Source organism: Mercenaria mercenaria, unplaced genomic scaffold (genome assembly GCF_021730395.1).
Source record: "Mercenaria mercenaria strain notata unplaced genomic scaffold, MADL_Memer_1 contig_582, whole genome shotgun sequence".
Taxonomy (NCBI): domain Eukaryota; kingdom Metazoa; phylum Mollusca; class Bivalvia; order Venerida; family Veneridae; genus Mercenaria; species Mercenaria mercenaria.
The window spans coordinates 39685-56496 of record NW_026463463.1 but is presented as its reverse complement, the minus strand read 5'-3'; the positions used below and the strand labels follow the sequence as shown (position 1 = coordinate 56496).

At 35.4% G+C, this 16812-nt stretch overlaps 2 protein-coding genes across 3 annotated transcripts in view; one reads left to right on the top strand and one right to left on the bottom strand.

The window, feature by feature from the left end:
- Positions 1–1503: 1503 nt before the first annotated feature.
- The window catches only part of LOC128554636 (cyclin-dependent kinase 8-like), a 34582-nt gene continuing 19273 nt past the window's right edge, over positions 1504–16812 (bottom strand). The window contains exons 6-12 of one of the 2 annotated variants that reach the window (XM_053535923.1): positions 15749–15880; positions 15071–15214; positions 14229–14298; positions 13472–13544; positions 11384–11481; positions 2358–2448; positions 1504–1806 (exon numbers count right to left, since the gene is read on the bottom strand). In XM_053535923.1, coding sequence (XP_053391898.1) covers positions 1576–1806; positions 2358–2448; positions 11384–11481; positions 13472–13544; positions 14229–14298; positions 15071–15214; positions 15749–15880 — 839 coding nt within the window. In that variant the 3' untranslated portion in view covers positions 1504–1575. The remainder of the gene's footprint in view (positions 1807–2357; positions 2449–11383; positions 11482–13471; positions 13545–14228; positions 14299–15070; positions 15215–15748; positions 15881–16812) is intronic. The other variant, XM_053535922.1, reaches the window with a different exon arrangement.
- LOC128554635 (uncharacterized) lies at positions 7292–10964 on the top strand. The gene is made up of 2 exons (XM_053535921.1): positions 7292–7447; positions 8805–10964. Exon 2 carries the CDS (start codon positions 8814–8816, stop codon positions 10791–10793), a length of 1980 nt encoding a protein of 659 aa, XP_053391896.1. The 5' UTR covers positions 7292–7447; positions 8805–8813; the 3' UTR covers positions 10794–10964.

The following is a 16812-nucleotide window of genomic DNA, read 5'->3' as shown; positions in this document are numbered from 1 at the left end:
GCCCTGCGAAGTATAAAGCTCTAATATCTAATGCAGTACTTAAACAAGAGGGCCATGATGGCCCTGTATCGCTCACCTGAGTACCATTGCTCAATTTGATATGATCGTTTCAAACCAATCTCATTAGAAGCTGCTAAGGTGTATTCATTTAGATAAAAAAATAAAGGGAGGTAATTTGTCACAAATTCAGTCGATATGTATCTTCACTGATTGTCCAAGTCCATCTGTTGACATAAATGAAATTTCAGATCAGTATCTTCATTAGTTACTGAGATATACCCATTTTAATTTGAAATAAAGGGAGGTAATTTGACATAAAATCAGTCCATAGTTATCTACCTTGATTGTCTCAGTTCAACTAATGTCAATAATGAAATTTCAAATAAGTCCTATAAGTACTTACTGATATAAATCTATTTTGATTACAATCAGGGGAGGTAATCAGATATAAATAACTCTGGAACCTATGATTGGATCTGACAGATTTGTCATGGAATCCAAGATTTATTGTTGTTGAAGATATTTTGGAAGTTTGTATCAAATCAAACCATAAATGAAGTCTCTATATGGCTGCAAAAGCCAAAATAGCAAATTTTGGACCTTTAAGGGGCCATAACTCTTGAACCCATGATGGAATCTGGCCAGTTCAAGAAAGGAACCAAGATCTTATGGTGATACAAGTTGTGTGCAAGTTTGGTTAAAATCAAATAAAAAATGAAGCTGCTATTGTGCAGACAAGGTCAAAATAGCTAATTTTGGCCCTTTCAGGGGCCATAACTCTGGAACCCATTTAGGGATCTGGCCAGTTCAAGAAAGGAACTGAGTTCTTATGGTGACACAAGTTTTGTGTAAGTTTGATTAAATTCAAATCATAAATGAAGCTGCTATTGTGCAGACAAGGTCAAAATAGCTAATTCTGGCCCTTTCAGGGGCCATAACTCTGGAACCCATAAGCGGATCTGGCCAGTTCAAGAAAGGAACCAAGATCTTATGGTGATACAAGTTGTGTGCAAGTTTAGTTAAAATCAAATCATAAATGAAGCTGCTATTGTGCAGTCAAAATAGCTAATTCTGGCCCTTTCAGGGGCCATAACTCTGGAACCCATAAGCGGATCTGGCCTGTTCAAGAAAGGAACCGAGATCTTATGGTGATACAAGTTGTGTGCAAGTTTGGTTAAAATAAAATCATAAATGAAACCACTATCGTGCAGACAAGAAATTGTTGACGGACGCACACACGCAGACGAAGGACGAAGGGTGATCACAAAAGCTCACCTTGTCACTATGTGACAGGTGAGCTAAAAACCATTCTCAAATCTCGCACAACCATTTTGTTATTAAGCAATGAAACTGAGAGAGAATACAAGCAGCATTCACATAGAGTGGTTATTACAATTAACAAGCACATCACAACATTCATTTTCATTCCATGAAACAGCGAAAAGTTCATGCTTTGTATAGTCTATTCTATAATAATGGTAACTTTCGTTCTACAACATCACAGATTCAGATGCCTTAAAATCACGATAGGTAATCACGATAGGTAAGAATTTTGTCATTCTAAATAAATGGTATTTAACTCAGTAGATGTTTTGGGAACATTCCACATATTGCATATCTGGAAGCTTCTCTATACAACAGTGTTACCATGACAACAAGTGGTCTGATTTTACCGAGGTGATACTGTACCTGATACTCAGTAGTTACCATAGAGCTTGAGGTAGACGACGTCGGGGGTAGAGTTCTCACCCGCTTTGCCGGGGGTTGCTGTCCATGTGTGGAAGAAGCATCATTGCCGGTCTGTTGCTACAAAACAAATTGCAGTTTCTCATCGTAGTAAATTGGTTGTAGAGTTTATAAAACTGAGTTTGGGGACCAGTTTCAAATCTCTAGGATCTGATTGGCTGATGCTGAGCACAATTTTAATATTGACCAATGGCAAGGCTGCATCCTTAGACTGATCTCCAAATTCAATTTTTAATAACCAAGGTATGCACAGAGAAAATTGTCAAGGAAGACAAGTCAACTAACTGTTCAAATCATGACAATCTGCTATATAATAATCATAAAATTTAAACGAAGATAAGACATGCTTCTGAAAGGCATACATTAGCAAGGCTAAAACAAACTAGTAAATGAACATTAATTTTAGGTACTGAGAATCTGTTAAAAATAGTTTTGTTTCCACATCTTTGTGACACATTTGTTTTTTGAAAGAGAAAAACATAAAAGTAAGTTTATTTCAAATCCATACACATCTCTTATTAATCCTTTACCAAAGCCTAGAACCTTGTCAGCCCTTTAGACTAACATTCTCTACTTTTTTTCTACATGGTCAACATCAGTATTGTTCGTACCTTACTAGCTGCTCCTGATGCACCTTTATCTTCTTCATCATCAGCCAGAAACTCTCGTTTTGGATATGGAATTTGGTAGGTTTCAAATACACTGTAATATAGAGAAAACAGGCCATGACAAAACACACTGTCATTTTGCACACAGTATTTATAAGGTCACTGAGCTCAGTGGCTGTGAGGCAATAATTAAATTAAAGAAAAAGACACTAACATAAGAAATTATGTGACAATAAGCACAACTTACTCAAAGAAACCGGTGAAAACAATTTGGCTGGCAAGCACTAGTTTGACAACACTGGTACTAAGAATGGAGGCAGCCAGTCCTACTGGTGGTACTGGATTAAAATCTAATTAGAGTCATAGTTGCAACACTTTGTAACATATTACTGCTGGCTTTTCTGTGGAAGGTATACTGCGGAAATTCAAATGAGTTTTTATGTAATATTTACAATCAAGTTATTCAACTTAAAACATCCCATGTAATAATTTAGGTTAAAAGAAACCTAGGTTTAGTCGGTCTTGAACATTTTGCTCCAAGGTGTTCAAGATTCTAATATTCTAACAGTATTGTCCCAACTTGCTCACTCAAATAATGAAAAAAGTGAGGATAAAAACTCAAATAGCAATATTTAAACACTGACCAACATACTGTGAAATCATTTTTATTCGCGTAGGACGAATTTTCGCGTATTTCGCGCTATGACCAATGTTCGAATTTAAGACCATGCTATTATTATTATTCTAATCTACTTTTTCATTTCTAAAATTGAAAATGCACAAATTAAAGCCAGCATGAAACAGTCTTTTTTCACATTTGCACAAAATTTAATGCCAGCGAATTTAAATGATTTCACAGTAACTGATATACTGAAAAATCATTTAATTTCATGGGCATGGAATTTCGTGGTTTGGTCAAAATGTTAATTTCATGGGGATATGAATTCGTTGATTTTGACCTTTGAACATAAAATGAATGGGAATTTTACTTGTTTATTGGGATTAAATTTCATGGATTGACTCAATCACGAAATCCAAAAAAATCTGTCCCCTACAAATATTAATGATTTTACAGTATGTAGAGATAGTACCTATTTTTTTCAAATCATAGGTATGATGTTAAAACGCTTTGAAATGCATGCAAATGTCCATAGATTTCTCAGAAATAGATATACTGACAATATTTTAATCAGAAGCATATAGTTTTGAGTATTTAACAAAAAAAATTGCGATCAAGGAAATGTAACTCTTCTTGGACATGTAGAGCAGAAACATCAAAGGGACATAATATATTGGGTACCATGAAATTATTAATATTCGTGGGGGACTAATTTTTGTGGATTTGTGGTTCAGGCAATCCACAAAATTTAATCCCAACAAACAAGTAAAATTCCCATTCATTTTATGTTCAAGAGTTGAAATCCACGAATTCATATCCCCACAAAATTGCTGTTTTGACCAAAACCACGAAATTTCATGCCCACGAAATTAAATGATTTTACAGTATTTTCTATTTGTGTGTATTTCATTGTACATTAACAGTGATCAGGATTGCTAGATAATCATCCATTATACTCGTCGCAAAAAAATATAGAACATCTGAAACAGTCTGATAGCCTGCAAATACATGCTGTAACAGAATGCAAGATTTTAAAGTCTGACTGGAACTCAAACCCAGGACCTCTCACACATAAGACAGACAGTACCACTTTGCTTTAACAGTAGTAGCTAAAAGTAGGAAGTGTAAGTGCACCCCTATTCTCTACCCGCCTACATTAAGTGAACTGGAACAATTTTGTGACAATAACATCATGTTCTGAGTACTCTGGATTATCAGCACACTGACTTTGCTAGCTAACAGCAGTTTTTGTGTAAAGAAAAAAAATATAATCTAATTTTTATCAGTCAAAACTGCCCAAATTTCCCTGACATGGGTTTTACAGTATGAACTTACTAAATGGCAGTACCAGTGAAAAATAACTTACACAGAATCTTTTGTATTTGCCCTTTTACCAGCAGGTGAATGGCATAGACAGCGAGCTTTGTCCAAATTTAAGCACTGATTTTATAATTTTCAGGAGGATTTCAATCAATAGAAAATAACAGTTATAAAGTTAGTACCTTTCTGCATCACACAAAGTCATTAGCTTTCATTGTCAATCAGTATTATTATTCATAGACACAGAGACCATTGTTTATATTTCTACTCGTTACTGGTGATTACATTTGCAAAAATCAAAGTATGTGAAGAACTCTTGTACGGTCTCAAATATATGAATGCATGCTGTGAAATAATTTTTATTATTGGAGCCAGCCACCATGTGACAAGTTATGTGAAACAAGAGGGCCATGAAGGCCCTGTATCGCTCACCTGACCTATTGACCTAAAGATCATCAAGATTAACATTCTGACCAAGTTTCATTAAGATATGGTCATAAATAAGTGTTAACTAGCTTTTCCTTTGATTTGACCCCGTGACCTAGTTTTTGGCCCAACATGACCCAGATTCGAACTTGACCTAAAGATCATCAAGTTTAACATTCTGACTAAGTTTCATGAAGATACAGTCATAAATGTGGCCTCTAGAGAGTTAACAAGCTTTTCCTTTGATTTGACCCCGTGACCTAGTTTTTGACCCAACATGACCCAGATTCCAACTTGACCTAAAGATCATCAAGTTTAACATTCTGACTAAGTTTCATGAAGATACAGTCATAAATGTGGCCTCTAGAGAGTTAACAAGCTTTTCCTTTGATTTGATTCCGTGACCTAGTTTTTCACCCAACATGACCCAGATTCGAACTTGACCTAAAGGTCATCAAGTTTAACATTCTGACTAAGTTTCATGAAGATACAGTCATAAATGTGGCCTCTAGAGAGTTAACAAGCTTTTCCTTTGATTTGACCCCGTGACCTAGTTTTTGACCCAACATGACCCAGATTCGAATCTGACCTAAAGATCATCAAGTTTAACATTCTGACTAAGTTTCATGAAGATACAGTCATAAATGTGGCCTCTAGAGTGTTAACAAGCTTTTCCTTTGATTTGACATAGTGACCTAGTTTCTGATCCCAGCTGACCCAGATTTAAAGCTGACCTAAAGATCACCAAGATAAACATTCCGACCAAGTTTCATTAAGATATGGTCATAAATGTGGCCTCTACAGTGTTAATTAGCTTTTCCTTTGATTTGACCGGGTGACCTAGTTTTTGATCCAACATGACCCAGATTCGAACTTGACCTAAAGATCATCAAGTTTAACATTCTGACTAAGTTTCATGAAGATACAGTCATAAATGTGGCCTCTAGTGTGTTAACAAGCTTTTCCTTTGATTTGACCTAGTGACCTAGTTTTTGACCCCAGCTGACCCAGATTTAAACCTGACCTAAAGATCACCAAGATAAACATTCTGACCAAGTTTCATTAAGATATGGTCATAAATGTGGCCTCTACAGTGTTAATTAGCTTTTCCTTTGATTTGACCGGGTGACCTAGTTTTTGATCCTACATGACCCAGATTCGAACTTGACCTTAGGATCATCAATACTAACATTCTGACCAAGTTTCATGAAGATATAGTCATAAATGCGGCCTCTACAGTGTTAAAAAGCTTTTCCTTTGATTTGACCTGGTGACCTAGTTTTTGACCCCAGATGACCCAATATCAAATTCGTCCAAGACTTTATTAAGGATAACACTCTGACCAACTTTCATTAAGATTGGGCCAAAATTGTGACCTCTAAAGTGTTAACAAGCTTTTCCTTTGATTTGACCTGGTGACCTAGATTTTGACCCCAGATGACCCAATATCAAAATCGTCCAAGATTTTATTGAGGGTAACATTCTGACCAAGTTTCATTAAGATTGGGCCAAAATTGTGACCTCTAGAGTGTTAACAAGCTTTTCCTTTGATTTGACCTGGTGACCTAGTTTTTGACCCCAGATGACCCAATATTGAACTCATCCAAGATTTTATCGAGGGTAACATTCTGACTAAGTTTCATTAAGATTGGGCCAAAAATGTGACCTCTAGAGTGTTAACAGTCAAATTGTTGACGACGGACGGACGGACGCCGGACGACGCCGGACGCCGGACACAGGGTGATCACTAAAGCTCACCTTTGAGCACTTCTTGCTCAGGTGAGCTAAAAAAATGACTGTGGGTAAAAAAATAACACAATCCTATAACAAAAACAAAACAAAAGCAGATATCAAAATGATAACAAATTTTGTTTGTCAAAGTGAAATTCAATCAGAAAACTATCACAAAACAAGTTCACAAGTCAGTTGTTTTGATGAACTTGTTTATTAGAGCTATCAGTAAGTTTAAAATCCACCATTGATCAAGATATGTTATCAAAAGTTTACAGTTAGATAAATATAAAAGCACAGCGATTGAAGTCCACATATCACTGCTGTACATGGCAAAAACTGTCATCAAATCAGTTTTAATGGTAATATAATTTCATTTATCTTAATTAGGATTATACAACTGTTTCTCTATAGGTATCTTATCTTATCTTTTATGGAGTTAGTACAGTGTGTTACGACCAGGCTTCCATATATATAAACCAATACTTTCAGGTAAGATTAAGAATATTTAGATACATGTGCTCAATACTATTCCAGCTTTTTTACAACTAAGCAAGATAAGTAATGGAAACCAACAAACAAATAATTCTACGTTGCTCATCTGTGGAACATGACCTACTCACTTGCTCCTGACCAAGTGTGGTAAACATCCAATAAGCAGTTTATTAAAAGTAATTTAATGTTTTCTTCCTTTTTTTGCTGTGACAGCCCCAAAATGCATAAAAATTTGAACAAACTTGAGAGAGGTCTAACCAAAGGTGATCGAGATAAAGTTTGATACATCAAGTGGTTCATAAGAAGAAGCTGTTGAACATTTTGTTTCTTTTAAATATGGTTTACTCTTGTAGGGGCCAAATGGAACCATTTGAAGAACTATGAGAGACCCAGGCCAGGATGCCACTGACTAGGTTTGGTGTAATTCTGTTTGATAGAAATGTTGACACTGGACAGCAGGGCCATACACCTATACCAATAGATCGCCAGGAACAAAGTTCTGGTGAGCTAAAAAGATATTAAACATGAAAACTGTGCAATTCTTTTATAGTTGTTTCATTTTTTTCCTGTGCATTCGTTTAGAAAATAATTTGCATTGAATTTATAATTTATGTATCTGAATTACTTTTTAAAGACTTGCCACAGAAATCTATGAGCACAACCGAAATAGCCATATTTAACAGATTCAGGGTGACATTTTTCTAACTTCTACAAAATACAGCCAAACATGTTCTTAAGGACCACCAGAAATTATTTGGTCACTGTGCAATGGATGTTTCACATTATGACCTCAAATTAATAATTATGGCTTAATTACCAGTCATAAGTGACCTCCATATCTTAGACCAAAATATTCTCTAATTATTTGGCAAAAAATGTTTTACTGTTCTGGGTCACCTGACCTTGACCTTTGACCTACTGATCTAAATATCAATAAGGGGTCATCTGCTTCTCATGACCAACCTCCCTGTCAACTTTCACAATTCTAGGCCCAAGCGTTCTTGAGTAATCATCTGGAAACCTATTGGTCTACTGACCAACTGACCAACAGATGACATCAGCAAAACAATATACCCCTCCTTCTTTGAAGGGGAGCATAATCATAAAACCATTTTCTCTTCTAAAAAACACATTCTCGCATACGAGAGCTCTGCCATGGTTTCCCAGTAGAACCTCGGGTACCATGTCGAACATCTGATAAATGAGAATGAAACTAGAGGGCCATGAAGTCCCTATATCACTCACCTGACCTACTGACCTAAAGATCATCTAGATTAACATTCTGACCAAGTTTCATAAAGATATGGTCATAAATGTGGTCTCTCAAGTGTTAACTAGCTTTTCCTTTCTATTTGACTGGGTGACCTAGTTTCTGACTCCACATGACCCAGATTCAAAACTGACTTAAAGATCATCAAGATTAACAGTCTGACTAAGTATCATGAAGATACAGTCATAAATGTGGCCTCTAGAGTGTTAATAAGCTTTTCCTTTGATTTGACCTAGTGACCTAGTTTTTGACCTCACCTGATCCAGATTTGAACTTGACCTAAAGATCATCAAGAATAACATTCTGACCAAGTTTCATTAAGATCTGGTCATAAATGTGGCCTCTACAGTGTTAACTAGCATTTCCTTTGATCTGACCTGTTGACCTAGTTTTTGATCCTACATGACCCAGATTCAAACTGGACCTTGAGACCCTCAAGATTAACTTTCTGACCAAGATTCATGACGATAAAGTCATAAATGTCACAAAGATTTCATTTCGAAAGTTAGCTGTCTAGTTGCTAAAGGCAAGTGGCTGTTATTACACGTTCGCTGTATTAGTATCAACATATCTTTTTTTAAATTATCAGGAAAAGAAAATGGCAAGGAATAACAAGAAAGACTTATCAAGATGCATCAGCAATGAACTTAATTTGGTTGGTTTCAACCGCGAAGCTATTAGACAGAGAGTTACATATATGGATAAAATTTCAAAAGCAAAAGATTTATCAACTAAGAAATTACTAGGTGATAAAACAATACAAAAAATACTTGTTGGGAGTCGACGAGATGGAACTGGGCTTGACCTTGAAAGCGATTATGACATTCTTCAAATTTATAACTCTGTTATGTGCATTGAAGATTCCACTAAAAAAAATAAATATGTCAACAGAACAGTGCTTCATTTAGATAAAATTTCGGCACCAGCTGGTTACACATTTTTGACAGTTTTAGTCAATGGTAAAAGTGCATTTTACACCTCTATTGAACATACTCTGACTAAGAAAAATGGTAAAGATTATGTTTCTAGTGACCTATTCATGAGTAAAAATGATGACATTTTTTATGGCAACAATGGATTCATTGGAAGCAGAATCTGCTATCTGGAACGGAAAGGGCCATCTATCCCAACAACTGTAAAAGCAAGCTATCTAGAACAAGTTCTATTTAATGTTGATACTTCCGAGCGAATGGACTTTGTACGTGCCTTTCCTTGCAAATGTGGGTCACTTGTAAACAGTTGGTGTGAAAGAAGAAGATATAAGTGGCCTTCACAAAAAACTATAGAACGTATCAGACACCTACCAATGTATGTTGTTCCTGTGGGGAAAAAGGGAAGTAAAAATGAAGATTTCCAGTGGCGAATAAGTTTCATTATGGCAGAAATACATCTAATAAAATCATTCAATAACACTCAGATAAAAGTTCTAGTACTTTTAAAACTTATAAAAAAACATATACTAAAGCCTGTCTGTGAAGAGATTACAACTTATGTCATTAAAAATGTTATGTTTTGGATCTGTGAAGCAAATCCACCGTCAAAGTTCCGACAAAAGCACCTATTGAGCCGTCTGACTGATGCATTGAAGTTATTAAAAACTTCAGTGCAAAACAAAGACCTGAAGTGTTACATGATTCCAGAGCAAAATCTTCTAGAGGGAAAAATAAATGATTGTGAAAGAGAGACAATAGTTACTAAAATTGATCAAGTCCTTTCAAAAGGACAAGAACTTCTTTATAAATATTTCAGAAATACACTAACAAACATGGAAAAATATGAGTCTGCTCTTGCACCATTTGCTATTGAACACTATTTCTTGAAAGCTGCTTTGAGGAAAGGAAAAGATGTAAATGCAGAAGAAATAGCTGAATATGAGGTTTCAACATACCATATTAAAAATCGCTTACAGTGGATTTTTCAGTATGGCCGAGAATATATTCAAACAATATACAGATATGGATGGGAAGGTTATTCTAATTTGGTTACAGATAAATATATTAGTAAATATTTCTGGTCATCTATAGACACAAGGAATGAGAATCATAAACCTGAAGCCAGTAATATACACACAGAACACAAAAACGTGAAGCAGGACCAATATACAATTACTGCAAGCCTGAATGAGTCCCCTAGCAAATCAAGGCTCTGCATACATAAAAACAATAATTCAATCATGAACTTTCTGTTGCCTGCGATATTTCTTCTAAACTGTACAAGTACTATATGCACCTACAAAGTTGCAGGGATAAACACAGTATCTGTCATATTACATATTGCAGCTTATCTTTTATATCTATATCTACTACTGAATCATATTATTATCACAAAGCATATAAAATTGAAGTTAAAGTGTGACAGGCACTATCCCTGTGTACTGCAACACTTGTTTGATATACAGAACAGCTTGATATCTCTTGTGTTTTTCCTTCTGTTTGCAATGCAATTGGACATTTCAAAATATATCCTAAAATACCCTGTAATATTTAGGTGCATTTTAAAGTGGATATTTGATTACCTGTATCAGGTATTAAAATGGAATAGGTCTTTCTGCTGGAGCAATATTCATTTAATTTATTAATCAACTGTAAATGAGTCATACTTATGTTAATTCTTTGAAACTGCGAGACATGTCTTTTATTTTTGGGATATATTTTCAAATATCATCTTCAGTAGTTGCTTTTGGCTTTCCATTTTTAGCAACTCTATGAGCTAATGTAATGACTGTTAATCAATGTTTGTAACAATAATATTCAGATCTGCCATTTATTATTAAAAGATATCATATTTGTTTGTTTTGTTTGGTTTAACACCGTACCAACAAAATTAAAGGTAATTCTTCCAGTTGTTTATGATGGAGGAGGACCCATGATGCCAAATAATATCTCATCATGGGTGGGCACCTGGGTAGAACCACTGGCCTTCCGTAAGCCAGCTTGATGGTTTCATCATATGAAAGAATTCTACACCCTGTGTCTAAGCTTCAAACTACAGTTGTAAAGGGCAAGAGATTCAAAGTCAAGGACCTTTACCACTCTGCCATGGAGGCAACTCACAGACATCACTTACAAAGTTTTTGAGCTGTGTCTTCCAGGGAAATGTGAGACATGTCTTTTTTAAAATATAATCTGAGACTTGACCCTTTAAAAATGAAAGCAAAGTAATACTAACTCTGTAGCAGGTTTTGGTTCTTCAAGAAAATATGGATCCATCATTGCTTGTTCTGAGGTTATTCTTTTGGTTGGGTCCATTGTTAGCAACTTCTGTAGCTGTCAATATTAATTGTAATAACACATGAAATTCAAATACTATTACTGCAATTATAGAACTTAAATCAAAAGTAGGCATTATTCTTGAAATTCTTTTTAAACTAGCTAAGTACTGAGTATTCTATTAAGATTAACAAACACATACATAGATCACTATTTAAAGGTATATTAGATCCAGATTTCATTTTTTTTTTGGTTGGATTTAACGTCGCACTGACACAATTTTAGGTCATATGGCGACTTTCCAGCTTTAATGGTGGAGGAAGACCCCAGGTGCCCCTCTGTGCATTATTTATCATGAGCGGGCACCTGGGTAGAACCACTGACCTTCCGTAAGCCAGCTGGATGGCTTCCTCACATGAAGAATTCAACGCCCCGAGTGAGGCTCGAACCCACATCAATTAGGGGCATTGATTTGAAGTCAGCGACCTGAACCACTCGGCCAATTCGGCCCCCAGATTTCATATTTAACTAGAAATGTGTCCATGGGACACAGATGCCCCCACTACATGACATTAGTCAGGGGCCAGAACTCCTACAATACTGAATGAATCCGGATGCGAAACCCCAGGTGCACAACTACACATGCTGACCAACATTCCTGTAAACTTTGGTGATTCTAGGTCAAATACTTTTGGGGCTATGCGCGACACAACATTAAAATGACCAATTTTTTACTAAGTCAGGGGCCATAACTCCTACATGACTGGATGAATCCGGACGCGAAACCCTAGGTGCACAACTACACATGCTGACCAACATGCCTGTAAAGTTATGTGACTCTAGGTCATATACTTTTGGAGCTAGGCACGACACAACATTAAAATGACCAATTTTTACAAAGTCAGGGGCCATAACTTCTACATGACTGCATGAATCTGGACGTGAAACCCCAGGTGCACAACTACACATGCTGACCAACATTCCTGTAAACTTTGGTGATTCTAGGTCAAATACTTTTGGAGCTATGCGCGACACAACATTAAAATAACCAATTTTTTACTAAGTCAGGGGCCGTAACTCCTACATGTCTGGATGAATCCGGACGCGAAACCCCAGGTGCACAACTAAACATGCTGACCAACATGCCAGTAAAGTTTTGTGACTCTAGGTCATATACTTTTGGAGCTAGGCACGACACAACATTAAAATGACCAATTTTTACAAAGTCAGGGGCCATAACTTCTACATGACTGAATGAATCTGGACGCGAAACCCCAGGTGCACAACTACACATGCTGACCAACATTCCTGTAAAGTTTTGTGACTCTATGTCAAATACTTTCAGAGCTACGCGCGACACAACATTTTCGGAAGGACGGACGGACGGAAGGACGGACGGACAAGAGCAAATCTATATGCACCCCCCAAAGTGGGGGCATAAAAACATGAACAATTACTTCATATAGTATATGTAAACATAAAATTAACAAGTTTATGTGTATTAACAATACTATGCATTAAATTTAAAATAGTACACACTGCATACATGTGAAGATGAACATGGTATAAGTGTGTACTACCACTATTACTAGCTGTTTTTTAACAATCAGCTGTTACTGCATAACATTAAATTATAAATGTAGATCTGTATGCAAACTTAACTTAAATATTTAGTAAAGGTAAATATTTTTGATGAACATTTTATACATTTAAAGTAAATATCTAAAGATAAAATATTTCAGTGAATGATGGCCATTGGATGTCTTTAACATATTAACTGTTTCACCAAAGTGTGCAATTCAAATGTTCAAGCGAGTAAATGAAATAAGAGGGACTGGAAGGAGAAGCTTTTATACCCAAAGAACTCTAAGTGAGAACAACTCACACATATCAGCATGTGACTACTCACCCCTCTCCCCATTCCTGTTTGTGTATTTTTCACAATAATCATACACCTGAGAGACAAGAAGAGTCCTGGTTTATTTAAAATCATATCAACAGTAGCAGACTGCAGTACGACTGTTGTATGAAGTTTTCTATAACTTACCAAATGGAATGCTTTACTATCCGGCTTTATCTTATGCTTCTCCATATATTTTGTAAGATTACAATTACCATAACTGAAAAACAAGAGGCACTTCAATCAAACCGAAATCGCCCACCTGCTTAGCTCAATGGGGAGAGTGCAGATCTACTGATCGCCGGGTTGTGAGTTTGTTCCCCGGTCAGGGTATATTTTCTCTGTGACGATTTGATAAAAGATATTGTGTCTGAAATCATTAGTCCTCCACCTCTGAGTCATGTAGGGAAGTTGGCAGTTACTTGCGGAGAACAGGTTTGTACTGGTACAGAATCCAGGAAAACTGGTTTGATTAACTGCCCACCATTACATAACTGAAATACTGTTGAAAAATGGTGTTAAACCAAAAAAAAAAAAAAAATCGAAATAAAAAAGATCTTTATGCTACTGTTCAGATTCTATGGCAGCCAGTTTTGTATTTTCTAAATGAAAAATTACAATAATGTCGAGGTATTCCTATATTCCATTTAAACAATATACATACATTATATCAAACTATTAGAACTTTAGAAATATTTAAATTGTGAATAAAACACACAAAAATGTTACATGTCCTTTCAGATTTCAAAACTAGTAATAATGGTATGGAAAGAATAAATCATATATGTTCCAAAGCATTTGAAGACAATTATTGACTGATTGAGAAGACATTATTCATTTATAATTACAAGGACAAACAGTCAATTTAGCAGTTTTGATTTAGTGAATGAAATGACTTTCATACTTAGATCTTTTAAAATCTTTCATTAATGTCCCGTGTTCTGGCATTTTCCGTATATCTTCCCAATCTTTTTCTGCAAGAAAGAAAGTTAAAAATAACAAGTAGTTCCTGTTATCAACATTTCACATATTGGGTAAGACTGAAAAGTTAAAAGCTCAACCATATAATACAGAACTGCCCTTCTCTAAAAACGTATTGCCATCATCAAAGTCATCTTATCTCCACTCACTTTGTCATAAGATATATTGAGATTTGTAGACAATAACGTATCCAGCTTGTTGTCCTAATACTCCATGATGATGATGAAATACTTTCTGAAGAAGAATCCAGTTTTGGCATAAATAACATTTTTATGTCAGTTTATATCTGCTAGAAAGCTACTGAAGATACTGGCAAATGTTGACAAAATCCCAGGATGGCAAAATTTCTTATGCTGTTCATTATCTAGTTAAAGCAAATTTGTAGTCAGAAAGTTGTTTATCATCTGACAACAAACTGCATACTTCCATATATCAAGACTCTGACCTGCAGCAAAGTAATTTTGATGCCAATAACATGTCTGTTGTAATTACTTATGCCGTCAAGCAGAGTAATATCAAGTGATCACCTTGTTAAGCTGGATTTGTCTTCAGAAATCCCCCCTTCATGTATGAGAAATAGAACAACAAACTGTCCCCCAAGACAAGCAGAATATTTTGCACATATGGTTTCTTAGCCTTATTTGTTCTTTGGTTTTGGTAGGACATGTGTTGATATTTAGTTCTGTCTTCGATGAAAGAGAAAGCTGACAATTGGTAATAAACAGAAAAATCTAATATGATATTGTCACTGTAACAATGTATTACCTTGTGGAAAACCCATAACATTAAATATTCTATCTAGCTGGTCGTGATGGTAGGGATTGCTGGTTTTAATGTCTTCTTGTCGACAGTGAAATATAGGTTCTGATGTTAACAACTCCGCAAATATACAACCTATAGCCCATATATCTGAAAAAATATATATCTAAGAATAAACTGTACATAGAATATTAAAAATGATCAATTTCTCCTGGTTACCTACCAAACAATAGAGAGATTTTGTTCACTCTGTGAAATATCACCTAGAGGGCTTTTCTTCAGGTTTTTTTCTGGCTCCTGTATTGCAGGCACTAATTTTTTGTAAGTGATTTGGAAAAAATGAGTCATTTTAAATATATTCTGTTCAGCTATAGATATGAATGTTTTGCAAAGTCTGTAATTTTCTTTAAGAGTCTCAAATTGATGGTGAACCATCAAGCCAAGGAAATCAAATATTTCTAAGCAGATATCCTAAATGTAGGGAATGCAAGTTCATATCATTTCATGTTTTAAATTAAATTATTATTCTGTGTGTAAACAAACAAGCTAAGTTTAAGTCTGAAAGTGTTTACAATCACTGATTAAACAGCAAAGATCAACAAATTTAAAACTGAAACTTCAAGCGCAGGTTTAACTGGCTACCTTTAAATAATGTTCAAAGCACACTAAAACAAACAAACCTACCAATAGCTTTAGTATAATGTCTAGCACCAAGTAAAAGTTCTGGAGCTCTGTACCAGAATGTTACAACCACAGGATCAAGGTCAGCAAGAGGCTTCAACGGAGCATTGAATAACCGTGCAAAACCCATGTCAGCTGTAAACATCAATGTAATATGTTAACCCTTACCCTGCTAAATTTCTATGAACTTGTCCATCTTTCAATTTGGACAGTACCATTAATTGTTAAAAGGGGTGCTTAGCAAAAAGATACTGACTGAATGGCGCAGTGCAGATCATGATCAGACTGCATGGATGTGCAGGCTGATCATGATCTACACTGGTCTAAAGGCAAAATATCTCATGTCCAGCATCATAAAGGTTAAAATTTCAACTTAAATATAAGTTTAAAGAAGCATGTGTTTTAGAAAGTTAAATATAAGTTTAAAGAAGCATGTGTTTTAGAAAGTTAAATATAACTTTAAAGAAGCACGTGTTTTAGAAACTTAAATATAAGTTTAAAGAAGCATGTGTTTTAGACGTGTTCAAGAGAGGTTACATTATTTTAACATTTAAAGTGCCGAAAGATGAAATCAAGAACGGATGGTAAAAGACTAATTCAACAACTATGTTTAGATAGTTGCAGCTGATTGTGTTCTTTGACATGATCCTTATTAAAATTCACATCTGTTTTAGATTTTTGAGTATAAGATATATAATTCTTTGCAAATATTATCCAAATTATGTAACTGTATGATATTAGCTTTACTTTGTTTAACAGTGAAATATCAAATATTTTAACAAGAGGACCATGATGGTCCTGAATCGCTCACCTGTCCCCACATGACCCAGTTTTGAACTGAGTATGACATAGTTTTTTCTATTATTTGAAAGTGACCTAGTTTTTAAGCTCATGTGACCCAGTTTTGAACTTGACCTAGATATCATCAAGATAAAAATTCTGACCAATTTTCATGAAGATCCATTGAAAAATATGGCCTCTAGAGAGGTCACTAGGTTTTTCATGTGATCCAGTTTTGAACTTGACCTAGATATCATCAAGGTGAACATTCTCACCAATTTTCAGGA

Excerpts from the sequence above, each read along its gene's own strand:
- LOC128554635 (XM_053535921.1), top strand. The coding sequence starts at position 8,814 with ATGGCAAGGAATAACAAGAAAGACTTATCAAGATGCATCAGCAATGAA.